This window comes from Phoenix dactylifera, unplaced genomic scaffold (genome assembly GCF_009389715.1).
Source record: "Phoenix dactylifera cultivar Barhee BC4 unplaced genomic scaffold, palm_55x_up_171113_PBpolish2nd_filt_p 000637F, whole genome shotgun sequence".
Classification (NCBI taxonomy): domain Eukaryota; kingdom Viridiplantae; phylum Streptophyta; class Magnoliopsida; order Arecales; family Arecaceae; genus Phoenix; species Phoenix dactylifera.
In genome coordinates this window covers 123715-141440 of record NW_024068029.1, presented here as the reverse complement: position 1 = coordinate 141440, position 17726 = coordinate 123715, and the positions used below count along the sequence as shown (strand labels likewise).

General features: G+C 41.4%; 1 protein-coding gene across 1 annotated transcript in view; it reads left to right on the top strand.

The window, feature by feature from the left end:
- The first annotated feature begins 6357 nt into the window (after nt 1-6357).
- The window catches only part of LOC120106796, a 59038-nt gene continuing 47669 nt past the window's right edge, over nt 6358-17726 (top strand). Inside the window, exons 1-5 of the mRNA XM_039119844.1 lie at nt 6358-6495; nt 6588-6668; nt 17245-17340; nt 17499-17555; nt 17627-17711. Coding sequence (XP_038975772.1) covers nt 6358-6495; nt 6588-6668; nt 17245-17340; nt 17499-17555; nt 17627-17711 — 457 coding nt within the window. The remainder of the gene's footprint in view (nt 6496-6587; nt 6669-17244; nt 17341-17498; nt 17556-17626; nt 17712-17726) is intronic.

Sequence of the window (17726 nt, the reverse complement as noted above, 5' to 3'; positions counted from 1 at the left end):
CGCACAGCTCGTTTTGAAGTGTCCAAGAGGCTTTTCAAAGCGAAAATGCGCGAAGGGCAGTCTGTTCATGATCACGGTCTGACCATGATCAAGGACCTAGAGGAGCTTGAGAAGCTCGGTATGGACATGCACAAGGAATTACAAGTGGATTTGATCCTACAGTCACTTCCTGATTCATTTGGTCAGTTTATAGTAAACTACCACATGAATAAGATTGAATGCACTAAGACTGAACTAATCAACATGTTGGTAACTGCTGAGGGAGCCTTGAAAGGTTCAAGGGGCAATGTCCTTGCTGCGGAGTTGACTTCTGGTTCCAAGAGAAAGTCTACTTGGAAGAAAAAGAAGCCTGCTAAGAAGCAGAAGAAAGACAAGAAGCAAAAGAAGGAAGTTCAAAAGAAAAAGGCTAACGACAAAGGAAAATGTTTCCACTGCAATGTCGAAGGCCACTGGAAGAGAAACTGTCCTTCATACCTCGAGAGCCTAAAGAACAAGAAAGGTGACATACCTTCAGAAGGTATAGACTTGCTCATAATTGAAACTAATCTAACGGTTTCTTCTACTTCTAGTTGGATTATAGATTCTGGTTCTAGTGCTCATTTGTGGACTACCATGCAGGGTCTAAAGGAAAGTAGAAGGCTGGCGGAAGGTGCGGTAACCCTTCGGGTTGGCAACGGGGCAAAAGTTGCTGCTGTGGCTGTGGGCACCTACCATCTGCGACTACCGTCTGGATTTAGTTTAATACTTAGAGACTGCTATTATGTACCTGTTGCTAGCAGAAATTTGATTTCTGTTTCATGTCTAGCACAGGAAGGTCATGTTTTTCATTTGACAAAGACTGCTGTTCTATTTATTTGAGAAATAAAATAGTCGCACGTGGTTTCATGATTGACAGTCTCTATCATTTACATATGGATGTATCTGTGAATGTTACCGAGCAAGATGTGAGTGCCAAAGGATCCAAAAGATCCAGAGATGAGATAAACCAAAGATATTTGTGGCACCTCAGGCTTGGCCATATTGGAGAGGACAGAATGAACAAAATGGATAAAGATGGGCTTTTAGGCTCATTGACTTCCGAGTCATATCCAGTTTGCGAGTCCTGTCTTCAAGGAAAGATGGCTAGACTGCCCTTTGTAGGACATGGGGAGAGGACCACCGAAATACTTACCCTAGTACATACAGATGTATGTGGCCCATTCGATGTGCTAGCCAGGGGACGTTATTCATACTTCATTACCTTTACCGATGATTATTCACGGTATGGGTATGTGTATCTTATGAGACACAAGTCTGAATCCTTTGAAAAGTTCAAAGAGTTCAAGAATGAAGTAGAAAAACAAACTGGAAAACCTCTTAAGGCCCTTCGATCAGATCGAGGTGGAGAATACCTTAGTGGGGAATTCCGGGACTATCTCAAAGAAAACGGCATAGTCTCACAATGGACACCTCCGGGTACACCTCAACTCAACGGGGTGTCAGAGAGGAGAAATCGGACCCTATTGGATATGGTCAGGTCCATGATGAGCTTCACTGATTTACCTATGTTCCTTTGGGGAGATGCCTTACTCACAGCGATTTATTTATTGAATAGAGTTCCCTCTAAATCCGTTCCTACCACACCGTATGAGATATGGCATGGTAAGAAACCAAGTCTGGGTCATCTCAAGATTTGGGGATGTCCGGCCCACGTCAAACGACTACAGGCGAACAAGTTAGAGGCTAGGACCATAAGTGCTCGTTTTATAGGATATCCTAAAGAGTCATTAGGATACAATTTTTACGTCTCAGAGGATCACAATGTGTTTGTGAGCCGTCATGCCATCTTCTTGGAAAATCAGTTTATCCTTGATAGAGGCAGTGGGAGGAAAATTGAGCTTGAAGAGAAAGTCTCTGAAAAGCAACGAGTCATGGATCCTATAGAACCTATTCATAAGGAGCCAGTACACGATGTCCCTCAACCACCTCGTAGATCTAGTAGGGTCTCCCATCCTCCCGATAGATACTTAGGTATACTAGAAGAGGATACAGAGGAAATGTTCCTAGTGGGGGATAGGGATCACATACAGGATCCCAAAACCTACAACGAGGCGATATCTGATATCGATTCCGAGAAATGGCTGGAAGCTATGAAGTCAGAGATAGACTCCATGCATTCCAACCAAGTCTGGACCTTAGTAGACCCACCAGAAGGTATTGTACCTATTGGATGCAAATGGATCTACAAAAGGAAGATAGGTTCGGATGGAGAGGTAGAGACCTATAAGGCAAGGCTTGTGGCGAAAGGGTATAGTCAGCGCGAAGGCATTGACTATCAGGAGACCTTTTCACCTGTAGCCATGCTAAAATCTATCCGAACATTGCTTGCCATTGCAGCATTTCATGATTATGAAATCTGGCAGATGAATGTGAAAACTGCTTTCCTGAATGGATATCTTGATGAAGATATCTATATGGAACAGCCTTTGGGTTTCACTTCCAGTGATAGAGATCACAAGGTCTGCAAGCTGCAAAGGTCCATCTATGGACTAAAGCAAACATCTCGGAGTTGGAACACTCGTTTCGATGACGCAATCAAAACGTTTGATTTCATCAAAAACGAAGAGGAACCGTGTGTTTACAAAAAGGTTAGTGGGAGTGCTGTCATTTTTCTCGTACTGTACGTAGATGACATTCTCCTGATTGGGAATGATATTCCCATGCTAACCTCGGTCAAGGTCTGGTTGTCAAAAGAATTCTCCATGAAAGACCTTGGGGAAGCATCCTATATTTTGGGAATAAAGGTCTATAGAGATAGATCTAAAAGGATGCTTGGCCTGTCACAGAAAATATACATAGAGGAGGTGCTGAAGAGGTTCAGCATGGAAAACTCCAAGAGGGGTCTTTTACCCCTAAGACATGGAATTCATCTCTCCAAGAAGATGTGCCCCAACATATCTGAAGAGATTCAACGCATGAGCAAGATTCCCTATGCATCGGCAATAGGAAGCCTCATGTATGCCATGCTGTGTACACGACCTGATATAGCTCTTACTGTGAGTGTCACAAGCAGATATCAGTCGGATCCAGGCAAGAAGCACTGGATAGCTGTGAAGAACAGTCTTAAGTACTTGAGAAGAACTAAGGACATGTTCTTGGTCTTTGGAAGAAGATCAGAGTTGAAGGTAGAAGGATGCACACATATTGATGATAGAAAGTCTACATCAGAATATGTGCAATTGTGGTTCAGTAAATTGGAAGAGTTCCAAACAACCGATCATTATAGATTCTACCTTAGAAGCTGAATGTTAAGCCGTATCTAAGGGTGCAGTGGAAACCTTCTGATTAAAAGTTAATTGCAGAGTTAGGTGTAATGTCATTAGATGCCATAACACTTTACTGCGATAACATTGGCACCATAGCACTAGCTATGGAGCCATGGTCTCATCAGAAGTCCAAGCACATAAAGCGGCACTTTCATTTCATACGCGACTATGATGTAGAGGTGCAGAGAGTAGACTCCGCGGATAACGTGGCAGACCCGTTCACTAAGCAGCTAAGTCAGCAAAAGACTGAAGCCCACCTTGAGAAGATGGGACTTAGATATATGACTGATTGGCTTTAGTGCAAGTGGGAGATTGTTAGATGTATGCCCTAGAAGCCAATCTGGCTGACACATTGTTATTTCTAGGGACATAATTTTGTACTTGACTATTTATTATTGAATAAATAAAAGGCATCTTTTCATTCATATTGTTTATGTGTCTATGAATCGTCCAAGAAATTAATAAGATGATGATACATATTCTCAAGAGTTGAGAATTTGAGCCATGTATCATTGGTGATTAATTTCTAAATGTTCCTGATCAATGGATCATCACGAGGACGGTGATCGATCCGATCAGTGCACAGATCACTTTCCTTCTGGATGGACGAGACTTGAGTCCACAGTGTAGGGACACTGAAGTGATAGTGCAGGTGCTTGTTAGAGAACAAGGGTACTGAGCGTGACCAAGACAAGAAGTCACTTGGATGTCTATCCACTCGTCAGTGACTTGCTTGATGTTGCAGTAGTGTGACTGGTCCTTTGACCTGCGGTGCTTCGGCTACTCACAGTGAGGTTATTGTAGTTTGACTGCACACATACATGGTCTCTAGCCATATGGGTCCATGCAGTGTAGATTGGCTGCAGTAGGTTCACTGTAGGAGTAGGGTATGCACCTATAAGGAATCTATCGACCTTGATAGAAGAGGAGTGATCCTATGTGATTTGTTAGACTGAGTTCTAAGACCTTGGCCAGGGCAGTAATAATAAAGTGGAAAAAGAGTTTTCCACTATCGAACTCGAGTCGAATAAATCTTGACATATGACAGACGATGGGGTTTGACGAGTTGTCCATGACCTCCGTCCTGTAGGGATCCACGATAGTAGGACTGTATCACACGTTAACTGCACCTAGAGGTTCATCATTCCATTCTGCTGGGTAGCCACTACATGCTGCTAGGTGTCACTGGTGGATGGTGGGACTCATAGGGATTATCTTGATGATCGATAAACCCTAATGAGTTGAGTTGGAATCGTTCCAACCCATTGAAAGGAGTTTTCAATGATATTGAGATAGAGATCACAATATGTCTCACTACCAGTCAGAATAGAACCTATGGGGTCACACACACTAGAAGTATTGACCGATCCGATGGTTGAAATCGTGATTAGGAATCACAAGAAATCAATTTGATTGATAAGAAGTTGAAGAAGGAACAAAGGAAATTAATTGATTGGACTTGAAACAAGAGTCCTACTTCGGGTAGGATTCCTAGAGTCCTAATTGGATTAGGACTGGGAATCCTAGTTGGAGTAGGACTGGGATTCCTACTAGGAATAGGATTCCTACAATCCTAATGAGATTAGGAACTTTGAATTAAAATTGGATTCCTACTTGGAGTAGGATTCCTAGAAATCCTAATTGGATTAGGACTTCGGATTCAAATAGAGTCCTAATTGGATTAGGACTAAAATTAAATAAATCCTAATTGGATTAGGATTCCTTAAGTCTAAATTAATTAATAATCTAATGAATCAACATGACTCCTAATTGGATTAGGATTGAAGAGTTCAATTGAGTCATGATTCATCCAAGTCCTAATTGGATTAGGACTAGCATAGTTGAACCCAAAATTGGCTAATCCTAATTGGATTGGGATTAAACCATGAGAGAGGCACCTAATCCTCTTTGGAAGAGGATTAGGTTAACCAAGTAAGAGGGGCATCAGCCCCTCTCCACATGGCTAGGGCGACATGAAGAGAGGGGCCGGCGCCCCCTCTTTGGTAACTTGTCATGGAGCTCCTAAATGTTAGGAGCTCCAATCCCTTTAAGAAGAGGACTTGGGGCCGGCGCCCTAGGTATTGGGAATCCCTCTTCCTCCAAGCCGTGGCCACCCTCTCCCTCTCCTCCCTTGGTTCAGCCGCCATCTGCAAGGGGAAAAGAAGAGAAGGCGTCTCCCTCCTCTTGGTCTTCTTCCTTGGCTTCAGCGCGTGTGAAGAGAAGAAAGCTGCGAAGGGATTTGATCTTCTTCCTCTTCTTCATCCTTCTTATTCCTCCTCTCAAGTGCAATCAAGAGTTGATTGAAAGAGAGGACATCAGCCATCAAAGCTATCTCTGCAAGGGAGCTAGCACCCCGGTGAGATAGAGAGCTTGGATCGGATCCTGCTTCGTGTGGATACCCGTAGAGGCCGGACGTTTGAACGGCTTCAAGCGAACCCTCTTCCAAAAACCACGAATTCAGATTTGCGGTGATCATCTACCCGCGCAAGGTGAAGATTTGATCTTCCTATTAGTTTTAAAAGGTTTAATTCTTACCTAATTACGAAAGGTCTCGAAACAATGTTCATGCGATGAACGTCGAACCCGTGCATGCCGATTCCGCTGCCATCTGATTTAATTTTTGAAATATCAGTGGCATGGGCGGGTTCCCAACAGCCGGAGGATACGTGATGGGAAGATAAGGATGAACTGAGATAGAAGGAGGGCTGAGATCCATGTTTGGGAGTTTGAGGATTCTGCCGATGGCTAAATGCGGCTGGGAGAAAATATGGGAAGGCGTTGGTCGAACGGCTGGAAGTGTGAACAGAGGAGTTTGTTCGTGAACGTGGAGATCTCGGCTAAGAGATGGAATACAATCAATGAACCGAGAGGATCTCGGCTGGGATGAGCTAGATCTTATCGCGGAAGAAGAAGAGAATCCTCGATGCTGGGGATTCGGATGGAAGAGGCGCTGAGACGTTGAGGATTTCATGGGATCAAGCCGGAAGAGAAGGATGATGAAGTTAATCCAAATGCTGGGAAGAATGCTGCGGCTGGGATCTAGCAGAAGAATATGAGGCTGGGTGGTTGTTCGGCAGGGGATGGTGTGGATGAAGCTCACAAGGATAGAGCTGATCTGTGGGATATTGGAATTCTGCTGGGATTTAAAGCTTATCTGGAAGCTGATCTTGCGGAAGGGAGCTTGGACTCGGTTGTATCTTGGATGATGGAATTAATTCCGATGGGATGAGGATGCATGGGATTCGGTCCATATTTGATTCTAGATGTATGTCCTGAATGCAGGGGAGCTGGGAAGGACACTTACGTGGATGGTGTGCAATGAGAAAGATCTTGGCTGTGCTTACGGCTAGGAAGGCACGGGAGGTTGGCTGGGATGTTTCATGCACATGTGAAAAAAAAGAATTTGTTTTCTTGGGTGAATGCATGAACAGATTGAATGCGAATGGCTAAGATGTGATGCAGGGGAATTGGGATGAATGACTGAATCAAATTATGAGAGGATCTAATTTGCAGGGTGCGTGCGACTTGGGTTCAGAAATTAATGAATTTGACTTGACCTGCATACATTAGATTCAATCAATAAAAATAATCAAACTTGAATTATTTCTAATTAAAATGCAATGATGAAGGGGAATGAATTTTCTTATGTTTAAATTTAAAATATATGCGTAAAAATAATGATAAGTGCTATGAGTAAGATATTAATTCATGCATTATTTAGCACTTATCACCTCACGCCACCTCGCCACTCGCTAGCTTGGACTCCACAGCGGCCACCTCCCGATTCGGAGGTGGTGGTGGCAGCTCCGACGGTCCGACTGCCCCTTTGACTCGCCTATGGCGTGCGTGTGCCGGTACCCTCGTTACCGTTCCTCTTGTCGGGGAGAAGGTCTTCTACTTCCCTCAAGGTCACATGGAGCAAGTGTTCCAGTCTTCCCATCCCTCCAAATTGATTTTACTCCAGTTAGCACTCATAACCTTTTGGGGGATTTTTAAGCTATGAGTTAGAAGATATTGTTAGAAGTATGCCCTAGAAGCCAATTTGGCTGACGCATTATTTTATTCTGGAACATAAATTTGTATTTGACCTAATTATGAATTTATTAAGTTGGGCATTCTTTTCATTCATCTTCTTATGTGTCCATGAATCATCCAAGAAATTAATAAGATGATGACGCATATTCTCAAGAGTTGAGAATTTGAGGCATGTGTCATTGGTGATTAATTCCTGAATTGCTCCTGATCGATGGATCATCATGAGGACGGTGATCGATCCGCTGAGATTAGTGCACGTATGACTTTCTTTAATGGACGAGTCTTGAGTCCACAGTGTGGGGACACTAGAGTGATTGTGCAAGTGCTTGTTAGAGAATAAGGGTACTGAGCGTGACCAAAGCAAGTAGTCATTTGGATGTCTATTCACTCGTCAGTGACTTACTTGATGCTGCAGTTGTATGACTGGTCCTTTGACCTGCGATGCCTCAGCTATTCATGGTGAGGTTGTTGTAGTTTAACGAGCACATAAACATGGGCCCTAGCCATTTGGGTTCTTGTGGTGCAGATTAGCTACAGTAGGTTCACTGTAGAAGTAGGGGTGCATCTAGAATCTATCGACCTTGATAGATTAGGAGAGATCCTATGTGATTTATGAGACTGAGTTCATAAATCCTTGGCCGGGGTAGTATGTACACTGGAAAAGGAGTTTTCCACTCTCGAACTCAAGTCGAATAAATTTGACATATGACAGACGATGGAGTTTGACGAGTTATCCATGACCTCCGTCCTGGAGGGATCCACGATAGAAGGACTGTATCATACTATAACTGCACCTAGAGGTTCATCTATTCCATTATGCTGGGTTGCCACTACATGCTGCTAGGTGTCACTGGTGGATTGTGAGACTCAGAGGCATTCACTTGATAATCAGTGAACCCGAATGAGAAGAGTGGGAATTGTTCCAACCCATTGATAGGCGTTTCAATGATATTGGGATAGGGATCATAAAATATCTCACTACTAGACAGAATAGAACCTATGGGGTCACACACATTACAGGTATTGACCGATCCGATGGTTGAATTGTGATTTGCAATCACAAATAATTTATAATTATCAATTTGATTGATAATTGTTTTAACACACTAAGAGTTAGTGAGTAGAAGAAGGAATAATTGCAATTGGACTGCAATTTAATTAAATCAATTGGACTTAATTAATTGGGTTTGATCTTATTTAATAAGAGTCCTACTTGCAGTAGGACTTCTAGAGTCCTAATTAGATTTGGACTTCAAATTAAATTAGAGTCCTACTTGGAGTAGGATTCCTAAAGTCCTAATTGAATTAGGACTAAAATTATATGAGTCCTAATTCGTTTAGGATTCCTAAAGTCCTAATTAATTTTGATCTAATAAATTAAGGTGATTCCTAATTGGATTAGGATTGAAGAGTTCAATTGAGTTATGATTAAATTGGGTCCTAATTAGATTAGGACTCTAAAAGTCATAATTGATTTAATCTTATGGATAAACATGAGGAAATTAAGAGGGCTGAAAGCGGAGCCCACGCACGTCATGAGATGAGGCTTGGGCGTGGGGCATGAGAGGATAAGAGGGAGGGGCATACCCTCTCTCTTCCCACGTAATAGCCAAGGAGATAGATGTGAGCTCCTAATTTGTAGGAGCTCATGCCTAGGGTTCAAAAAAGGGGAGCTTGTGGCCCCCTCCTCTTATCAAATAAAATATACGGCATCCCCCTCTCCCAGGAAGAATCAAGCGGCAAACAAACATAAAAAAAGGGAATAAGGGGTGGACCCCGCAAAGGAATTAAAAGGCTGTTTTTGATGCTGTGAGATCCCTCTTCTCTTCCTTTTTTTTGTGCCGTGAGAGTGCCTCCTCCCCTCTTGTTTATGTGCCATGGGAAAGCCTCCTTCCTCTTGGGTTTTCAGCCGTGAGCATCAAAGAAAAATAGGGTGGCGTGTGGCTTTCTCTCTTCACCCTTCTTCCATCCACAAGAATAAAAGAAAAGGAGGCAGCAAGATGGGATCTTCTTCCTCCTTTTCAAGTCCTTCTTCTTTCTCTTGAGATCTATCAAAGAGTTGATAAATCAAGAGAGGATTTCAGCCATCAAAATATATCTGTGCAAGGGAGCTAGCACCCCAGGGAGATTAGAGAGTTTGGATTGGTTATCTGCCTCGTGTGGATACCCGTAGAGGTCGGACGCATGTGCGGCTTCAAGCGAACCTTCCAACAAATACCACGATCATCAGATTTGCGGTGATCATCTACCCGCACAAGGTGAAGATCTGATCTTCCTAATTATATGAAAAGGTTTTAATCCTAATCTATCTACGAACGACGGGTTTTTTTTTTTGAAATATGTTCATGCGATGAATGGGATCTCGCGTATGCCTTCCGCTGCGATTAGAAAAATTTTTTATTTTTTCTGCGGCATGGGCAGATCCCAACAATGGTATAAGAGCCAAGTTTTGTAGATTAAGATTAGGATTAAAAGATTAAGGCATAATAGATCTGAAAATTTAAAAATTATGTTTGCTGAATTTTTTTGCATGCAGAATTTTCAGCTTGCTAATTTTTTTGCATGCTGATTTTCTCTGCTTGGATTAATGATTCTAATATTTTGATAATATGATTACAAATTTTTAGAATCATAACTTGCATGATCAGCAACTCATAAGATGGCATAATCAATTAAATATTCAGATCTGTAAATTATATTTAATGCATGTGATGCGTATGGTGATGATCATGGATGTACCCTTATACATGTGATGAAATGTTCTGCAATGTTTTGTGATGTTATGTGATGACATGTAATTCAAATTTTTAGATGCCTATGTGCATCTTAAATTGATGTATTAGAGACCTGCGTGTCTCATGAAAAAGGGTTGTAATTATTCTTTTATTTTTAAAGTTTATCTGGGATGTAATCTATGATGTGTTTGCACGTCAATGGTTGATCGATGCATGCCTCTACAAGCACACTTTGCGCGGATCAAGATCAAGGGTTGATTGAAGATGGATCAAGGAGTTGATCGCAATTGGACCTAGGGTGCTCAAGATCGAGTCAAGAGTTGAAGACGATCTAACCAATTGACGTGCATGTACTTGTACTATGACCCCATCCTGGATCCATGATCATCACCAGTTTAATTTTTGTTATTATGCCTGGATGTTTATGTTTATGTTTATGCATAGCGGGTAGATAATTATTTGCATGAGATGTAGATAATTAAATGAAAGAGACCTAAATTAAATCTTCTCGAAAAATATTAAGTCCATAGGTCTTCCACCATAGTAGAGCTGTTAAGGTCTTTCCGGTGTTGATTTGTCTCGGCTGGATACAGTGGGCAAGTTGCATCGGGGGACTGGACCTCTCTATTAGGCATGAGATGTTGTAGGGGTAAAGATGGGGTTGGGCCCAATAACTGTTAGATGAGGGACCCAATGACGGCTTTGCTTTTGCGGTTATACGGTGGGTCCGACTTAACTAAGGAATGGGGACAATAACTGTTAGGTGAGGTCTTCATTACTTAGAGACCGGATAGCACTACAACTTGCTTGAGAAGCATTGTACAAGAGTTATACACTCATCGTTTATGTGTCACCAATAACTGTTAGGTGAGGTGGCATGTAAATTGGTAGGACCGTAGCACCCCACTTGAAATCTAGAGTCGCAGGTTTCCGTTTCTCTACCAGAGGAGTGTAAGAGATTCGAGAAAATAGTGGAAGGTGTTTGTTTTAAAAAGGCCCTAAAATAAATAGAGTTCAAGTACAAAATTCTAACTAGAATCTTTATTCTCTGAGGATTATAAAGTCAGCTTCTAGACTCTTAACTCATATCCTATAGAACAACCGTTTGACCAAACCTAATTATAAAGACTGGCTCAGCAAATTTCAAAATAGTTTTGAATTATAAGAAATTAGGGTATGTGCTAGACCATGGAATCCCCGTGTTACCAATCCGTCCGATCACTGGTCAGCGTAAGACGCATGCTAAGTAGACGAACAATGACAATAAAGTTAGGTACTGCACATTGGCATCCATGTCCAATGAATTACAATGCCAGCATGAGAACATGAAGACTGCCAGGGACATATTAAATCACCTGCAAGAGTTGTATGGTGATCAGAGTCACGCAGCATGGTTTGAAGTGTCCAAGAGGTTCTTCAAGGCCAAGATGCATGATGGGCAGTCTATCCAGGATCATGGTTTGACCATGATATAGGACTTAGAGAAGCTTGAGAAGCTCGGCATGACCATGCACAAAGAAATTGCAAACGGATTTGATCCCGCAATCCCTTCCAGATTCATATGAACAGTTTATAGTAGACTACCATATGAACAAGATTGTATGCACCAAAAATAGAATTGTTAAATAAATTGGTAACTACCTTAGGAACCTTGAAGAGTTCAAGGGGCATCGTTCTCGCTGTCGAGTTGGTTTCTACTTTCAAGAGAGAGTCTACCTGGAAGAAGAAGAAGCCTGCAAAGAAGCAGAAGATCGAGAAAACACCAAGCAAGGAAGTTCCAAGAAAAAAGCCAATTGCAAGAAAAAGTTTTTCCATTACATCATTGGAAGAGGAACTGTCCTACATGCATAGGAAGCATAAAGAGCAAGAACAGTGATAGACCTTCAGAAGGTATGTCAGATATGCTCAGGATACTTAGGGACTGTTACCTGCTGCTAGCAGAAATTTGATTTCTATATTTTGTTTAGCATAGGAAGTTTTTTTTTTTTATAAGACTACTGTTCTATTTGTTTGAGAAAAAAATTGGATGCATGTGGTTTTATGATTGACAGTCTCTATCACTTACATTTGGATGTACCTGTCAATGTATCTGAGCAAACAGTGAGTGCCATAGGATCCAAAAGATCTAGAGATGAGATAAACTAAAGTATTTGTGGCACCTTAGACTTCACCATATAGGAGAAGATAGAATAAACAAATTGGAGAAACATGAGCTTTTGAGCTCATTGACTTTCGAGTCATATCCGATTTGTGAATCCTGCCTTCAAGGAAAGATGGCCAAATTACCCTTTGTAGGACATGGGAGAGGTCCACTGCGATACTTACCCTAGTACACACTTATGTGTGTAGCCCATTCGATGTGCAGGTTAGGGGTTGTAATTTTTTACTTCATTTACCGATGATTAATCACGGTATGGATATGTGTATGAGACACAAATCTGAAACTTTTGAAAGGTTCAAAGAGTTCAGATATGAAGTAGAAAAATAAATAGAAAAACTCATTAAGGTTTTTCGATCAGATCGAGGAGGGAAATACCTTAGTAGAGAATTCCGGGATTATCTCAAGAAGAATGGTATAGTTTCATACACCTCAGCTCAACAGAGTTTCAGAGAGGAGGAATCAGACCCTATTGGATATGGTCAGGTCCATGATGAGCTTCACTGATCAACCCTTGTTTCTTTAGAGAGATGCCCTATTTTCAGCTATTTATATATTGAATAGTGTTCCCTCTAAGTCTGTTCCTACCACACTATATGAGATATGATATGGTAAGAAGCCGAGTCTTGGTTATCTCAAGATTTGGGGATGTCCGACCCACGTCAAACGACAACAGACGAACAAGTTAGAGGATAGGATAATTAATGCTCGTTTTATTGGATATCCTAAAAGAGTTATTAGGATACGATTTTTTCATCCCAAAGGATCACAAAGTGTTTGTGAGCAGACATGCTATATTCATGAAAATAGTTTATCCTTGATAGAGGCAGTGGGAGGAAAAATGAGCTCTAAGAAAAAGTCTCTGAAGAGCAACGAGCCATTGTGCCTATAGAACCTATTCATATTAAGCTAGTACATATAGTACCTTCTCCACCTCATAAATCTAGTAGGATCTCCCGTCCGCCTGAAAGGTACTTAGGTATGCTTACAGAGGATGTAGAGGAAGTGTTCCTCATGAGAGATAGAGATCAAGGTAAGGATCCCAATACCTACAACGAGGTGATGTTAGACATCGATTTCGAGAGATGGCTGGAAGCCATGAAGTAAGAGATGGACTCCATGCATTCCAACCAAGTCTGGACTTTAGTAGATCCACCAGAAGGTATAGTACCTATTGAGTGTAAATGGATCTACAAGAAAATATTAAGTTCGGATGGCTAGGTAGAGACCTATAAGGCAAGGTTAGTGGCGAAAGATTATAGTCAGTACGAAGGTACTGATTATAAGGATACTTTTCCACCTGTAGCATTGCTGAAGTCTATTCGAATATTGCTTGTTGTTGCAGCATATCATGATGCTGTGATGGTGATCACAAGGTTTGTATGCTGCAAAGGTCCATCTATGGACAAAAGCAAGTATCTCGGAGTTGGAACACTCGTTTCAACGATATAATCAAATCGTTTGATTTCATCAAGAACGAAGAGGAACCATATGTTTTTAAGAAAGTTAGTGGGAGTGCTATTGCATTCTTCGTATTGTACGTGGATGATATCATTCAAATTGGGAATGATATTTCCATACTAACTTAGGTCAAGGTTTGGTTGTGTAAGGAATTCTCCATGATAGACTTTGAAAAAGCATCCTATATTTTGAATTAAAGTCTATAGAGATAGATCTAAGAGGATGCTTGTCTTGTCACAGAATATGTACATAGAGGGAGTGCTAAAGAGGTTCGGCATGGAAACCTCTAAAAGGGGATTATTACCCCTTAGGCATGGGATAAATCTCTCCAAGAAGATGTGCCCCAACACATCTGAAGAGATTCAACAGATAAGCAAGATCCCTTGTGCTTTGGCTATAGGGAGCCTCATGTATGCCATGCTACGTACGCGACCTGATATAGCACATGTTGTGAGTGTCACGAGTATAGATCAGTCAAATCCAGGCAAGGAGCACTGGATAGCTGTGAAGAACAGTCTTAGGTACTTGAGAAGAACTAAGGACATATTCTTGGTCTTTAGGAGAAGATCAGAGTTAAAGGTGGAAGGATACACATATATTGATGCTAGAAAGTCTACATCAGAATATGTGCAATGATGGTTCAGTAAATTGAAAAAGTTCTAAACAACCGACCATTATAGATTCTACCTTGGAAGCTGAATGTATCGCCGCCTCTAAGGGTGTAGTGGAAACCTTCTGGTTCAAGATGTTTATTGCAAAGTTAGGTGTGATGTCATTAGATGCCATAACACTCTACTGCGATAACAATGACACCATAGCACTAGCTAAGGAGCCAAGGTCTCACCAGAAGTCTAAGCACATAGAGCGAAGGTTTAACCTAATAAGCGACTACCTCGAAAAGAAATAAGTAAAGGATCAGAGAGTAGACTCCACAGAAAATGTGGTGGACCCATTCACTAAGCAGATAAGTCAACAGAAAACTGAAGCATATCTTGAGAAGATGGGGCTTAGGTTTATGGCTGATTGGCTTTAGTGCAAGTAGGAGATTGTTAGAAGTATGCCCTAGAAGCCAATTTGGCTAACGCATTATTTTATTCTAGGACATAAATTTGTACTTGACCTAATTATGAATTTATTAAGTTGGGCATTCTTTTCATCATCTTCTTATGTGTCCATGAATCGTCGAAGGAATTAATAAGATGATGACGCATATTCTCAAGAGTTGAGAATTTGAGGTATGTGTCATTGGTGATTAATTCCTGAATTGCTCTTGATCGATGGATCATCACGAGGACGGTGATCGATCCGCTGAGATTAGTGCACATATGACGTTCTTTGATGGACGAGTCTTGAGTCCACAGTGTGGGAACACTAGAGTGATTGTGCAAGTGCTTGTTAGAGAACAAGGGTACTGAGCGTGACCAAAGCAAGTAGTCATTTGGATGTCTATCCACTCGTCAGTGACTTACTTGATGCTGCAGTTGTATGACTGGTCCTTTGACCTGCGATGCCTCAGCTATTCATGGTGAGGTTGCTGTAGTTTAACGAGCACATAAACATGGGCCCTAGCCATTTGGGTTCTTGTGGTGCAGATTGGCTACAGTAGGTTCACTGTAGGAGTAGGGGTGCATCTAGATGGAATCTATCGACCTTGATAGATTAGGAGAGATCCTATATGATTTATGAGACTGAGTTCATAAATCCTCGGCCGGGGTAGTATGTCAGTGGAAAAGAAGTTTTCCACTCTCGAACTCAAGTCGAATAAATTTGACATATGACAAACGATGGGGTTTGACGAGTTATCCATGACCTCCGTCCTGCAGGAATCCACGATAGAAGGGCTGTATCGTACTATAACTGCACCTAGAGGTTCATCTATTCCATTCTGCTGGGTTGCCACTACATGCTGCTAGGTGTCACTGGTGGATTGTGAGACTCAGAGGCATTCACTTGATAATCAGTGAACCCGAATAAGAAGAGTGGAATTGTTCCAACCCATTGAAAGGAGTTTCAATGATATTGTGATAGGGATCACAAAATATCTCACTACCAGACAGAATAGAACCTATGGGGTCACACACATTACAGGTATTGACCGATCCGATGGTTGAATTGTGATTTGCAATCACAAATAATTTATAATTATCAATTTGATTGATAATTGTTTTAACACACTAAGAGTTAGTGAGTAGAAGAAGGAATAATTGTAATTGGACTGCAATTTAATTAAATCAATTGGACTTAATCAATTGGGTTTGATCTTATTCAATAAGAGTCCTACTTGCAGTAGGACTTCAAGAGTCCTAATTAGATTTGGACTTCAAATTAAATTAGAGTCCTACTTGGAGTAGGATTCCTAAAGTCCTAATTGAATTAGGACTAAAATTATATGAGTCCTAATTAGTTTAGGATTCATAAAGTCCTAATTAATTTTGATCTAATAAATTAAGGTGACTCCTAATTGGATTTGGATTGAAGAGTTCAATTGAGTCATGATTCAATTGGGTCCTAATTAGATTAGGACTCTAAGAGTCATAATTGATTTAATCTTATGGATAAACATGAGGAAATTAAGAGGGCTGAAAGCGAAGCCCACGCTCCTCATGAGATGAGGCTTGGGCATGGGGCATGAGAGGTTAAGAGGGAGGGGCATACCCTCTCTCTTCCCACGTAATAGCCAAGGAGATAGATGTGAGCTCCTAATTTGTAGGAGCTCACGCCTAGGGTTCAAAAAAGGGGAGCTTGTGGCCCCCTCCTCTTATCAAATAAAATATACGGCATCCCCCTCTCCCAGGAAGAATCAAGCGGCAAACAGACATAAAAAATGGGAATAAGGGGCGGACCCCGCAAAGAAATTAAAAGGCTGTTTTTGATGCCGTGAGATCCCTCTTCTCTTCCTTTTTTTTGTGCCGTCAGAGTGCCTCCTCCCCTCTTGTTTTTGTGCCATGGGAAAGCCTCCTTCCTCTTGGGTTTTCAGTCGTGAGCATCAAAGAAAAATAGGGTGGCGTGTGGCTTTCTCTCTTCACCCTTCTTCCATCCACAAGAATAAAAGAAAAGGAGGCAGCAAGATGGGATCTTCTTTCTCCCTTTCAAGTCCTTCTTCTTTCTCTTGAGATCTATCAAAGAGTTGATAAATCAAGAGAGGATTTCAGCCATCAAAACATATCTCTGCAAGGGAGCTAGCACCCCAGGAAGATTAGAGAGTTTGGATTGGTTATCTGCCTCGTGTGGATACCCGTAGAGGCTGGACGCGTGTGCGGCTTCAAGCGAACCTTCCAACAAATACCATGATCATCAGATTTGCGGTGATCATCTACCTGCACAAGGTGAAGATCTGATCTTCCTAATTATATGAAAAGGTTTTAATCCTAATATATCTATGAACGACGGGTTTTTTTTTTGAAATATGTTCATGCGATGAACGGGATCTCGCGCATGCCTTCCGTTGCGATCAGAAAATTTTTTTATTTTTTCTGCGACATGGGCAGATCCCAACAGATATGTTCCCATGTTTGGCTATCACTCTGCTTTGGGTTTTGCTCCTCTTCAGGTTGAGGCTTACACAAATCAAGAGGCCAACTGGCAAATGCCAATCTACGGTTTGCCTTACAAAATACTTTGCCGAGTTGTAAATGTCTTGTTAAAGGTCTTTCACTTTTGATCGATGCGTTCGCTAGTTTCCTATTCTTTCATTATTATAAGATTCAATCTTCAGTTGTGGGTGGCATGGTTTTTCTATCCATTGTATTGGTTTTAGTTATTTTTCTTCTCTGGTGTATTTTGTTTTCAAACATAATTCTGCAGGCAGAACGAGACATCAATGAAGTCTTTGCATTTGCGACGCTACTTCCAGAACACAAGGTTGGATGCTAATCTGTGCTTTGGATTGGGTATTTTATTCTAATATTTGATTTTTGTATTTTTTTTTGTAGGACATGACCCAGCAACCCCTAGTTCAAGAGCTTGTGGCAAAGGATTTGCATGGTGTAGAATGGAGCTTTCGCCATATCTTTCATGGTAAGTACACCAACA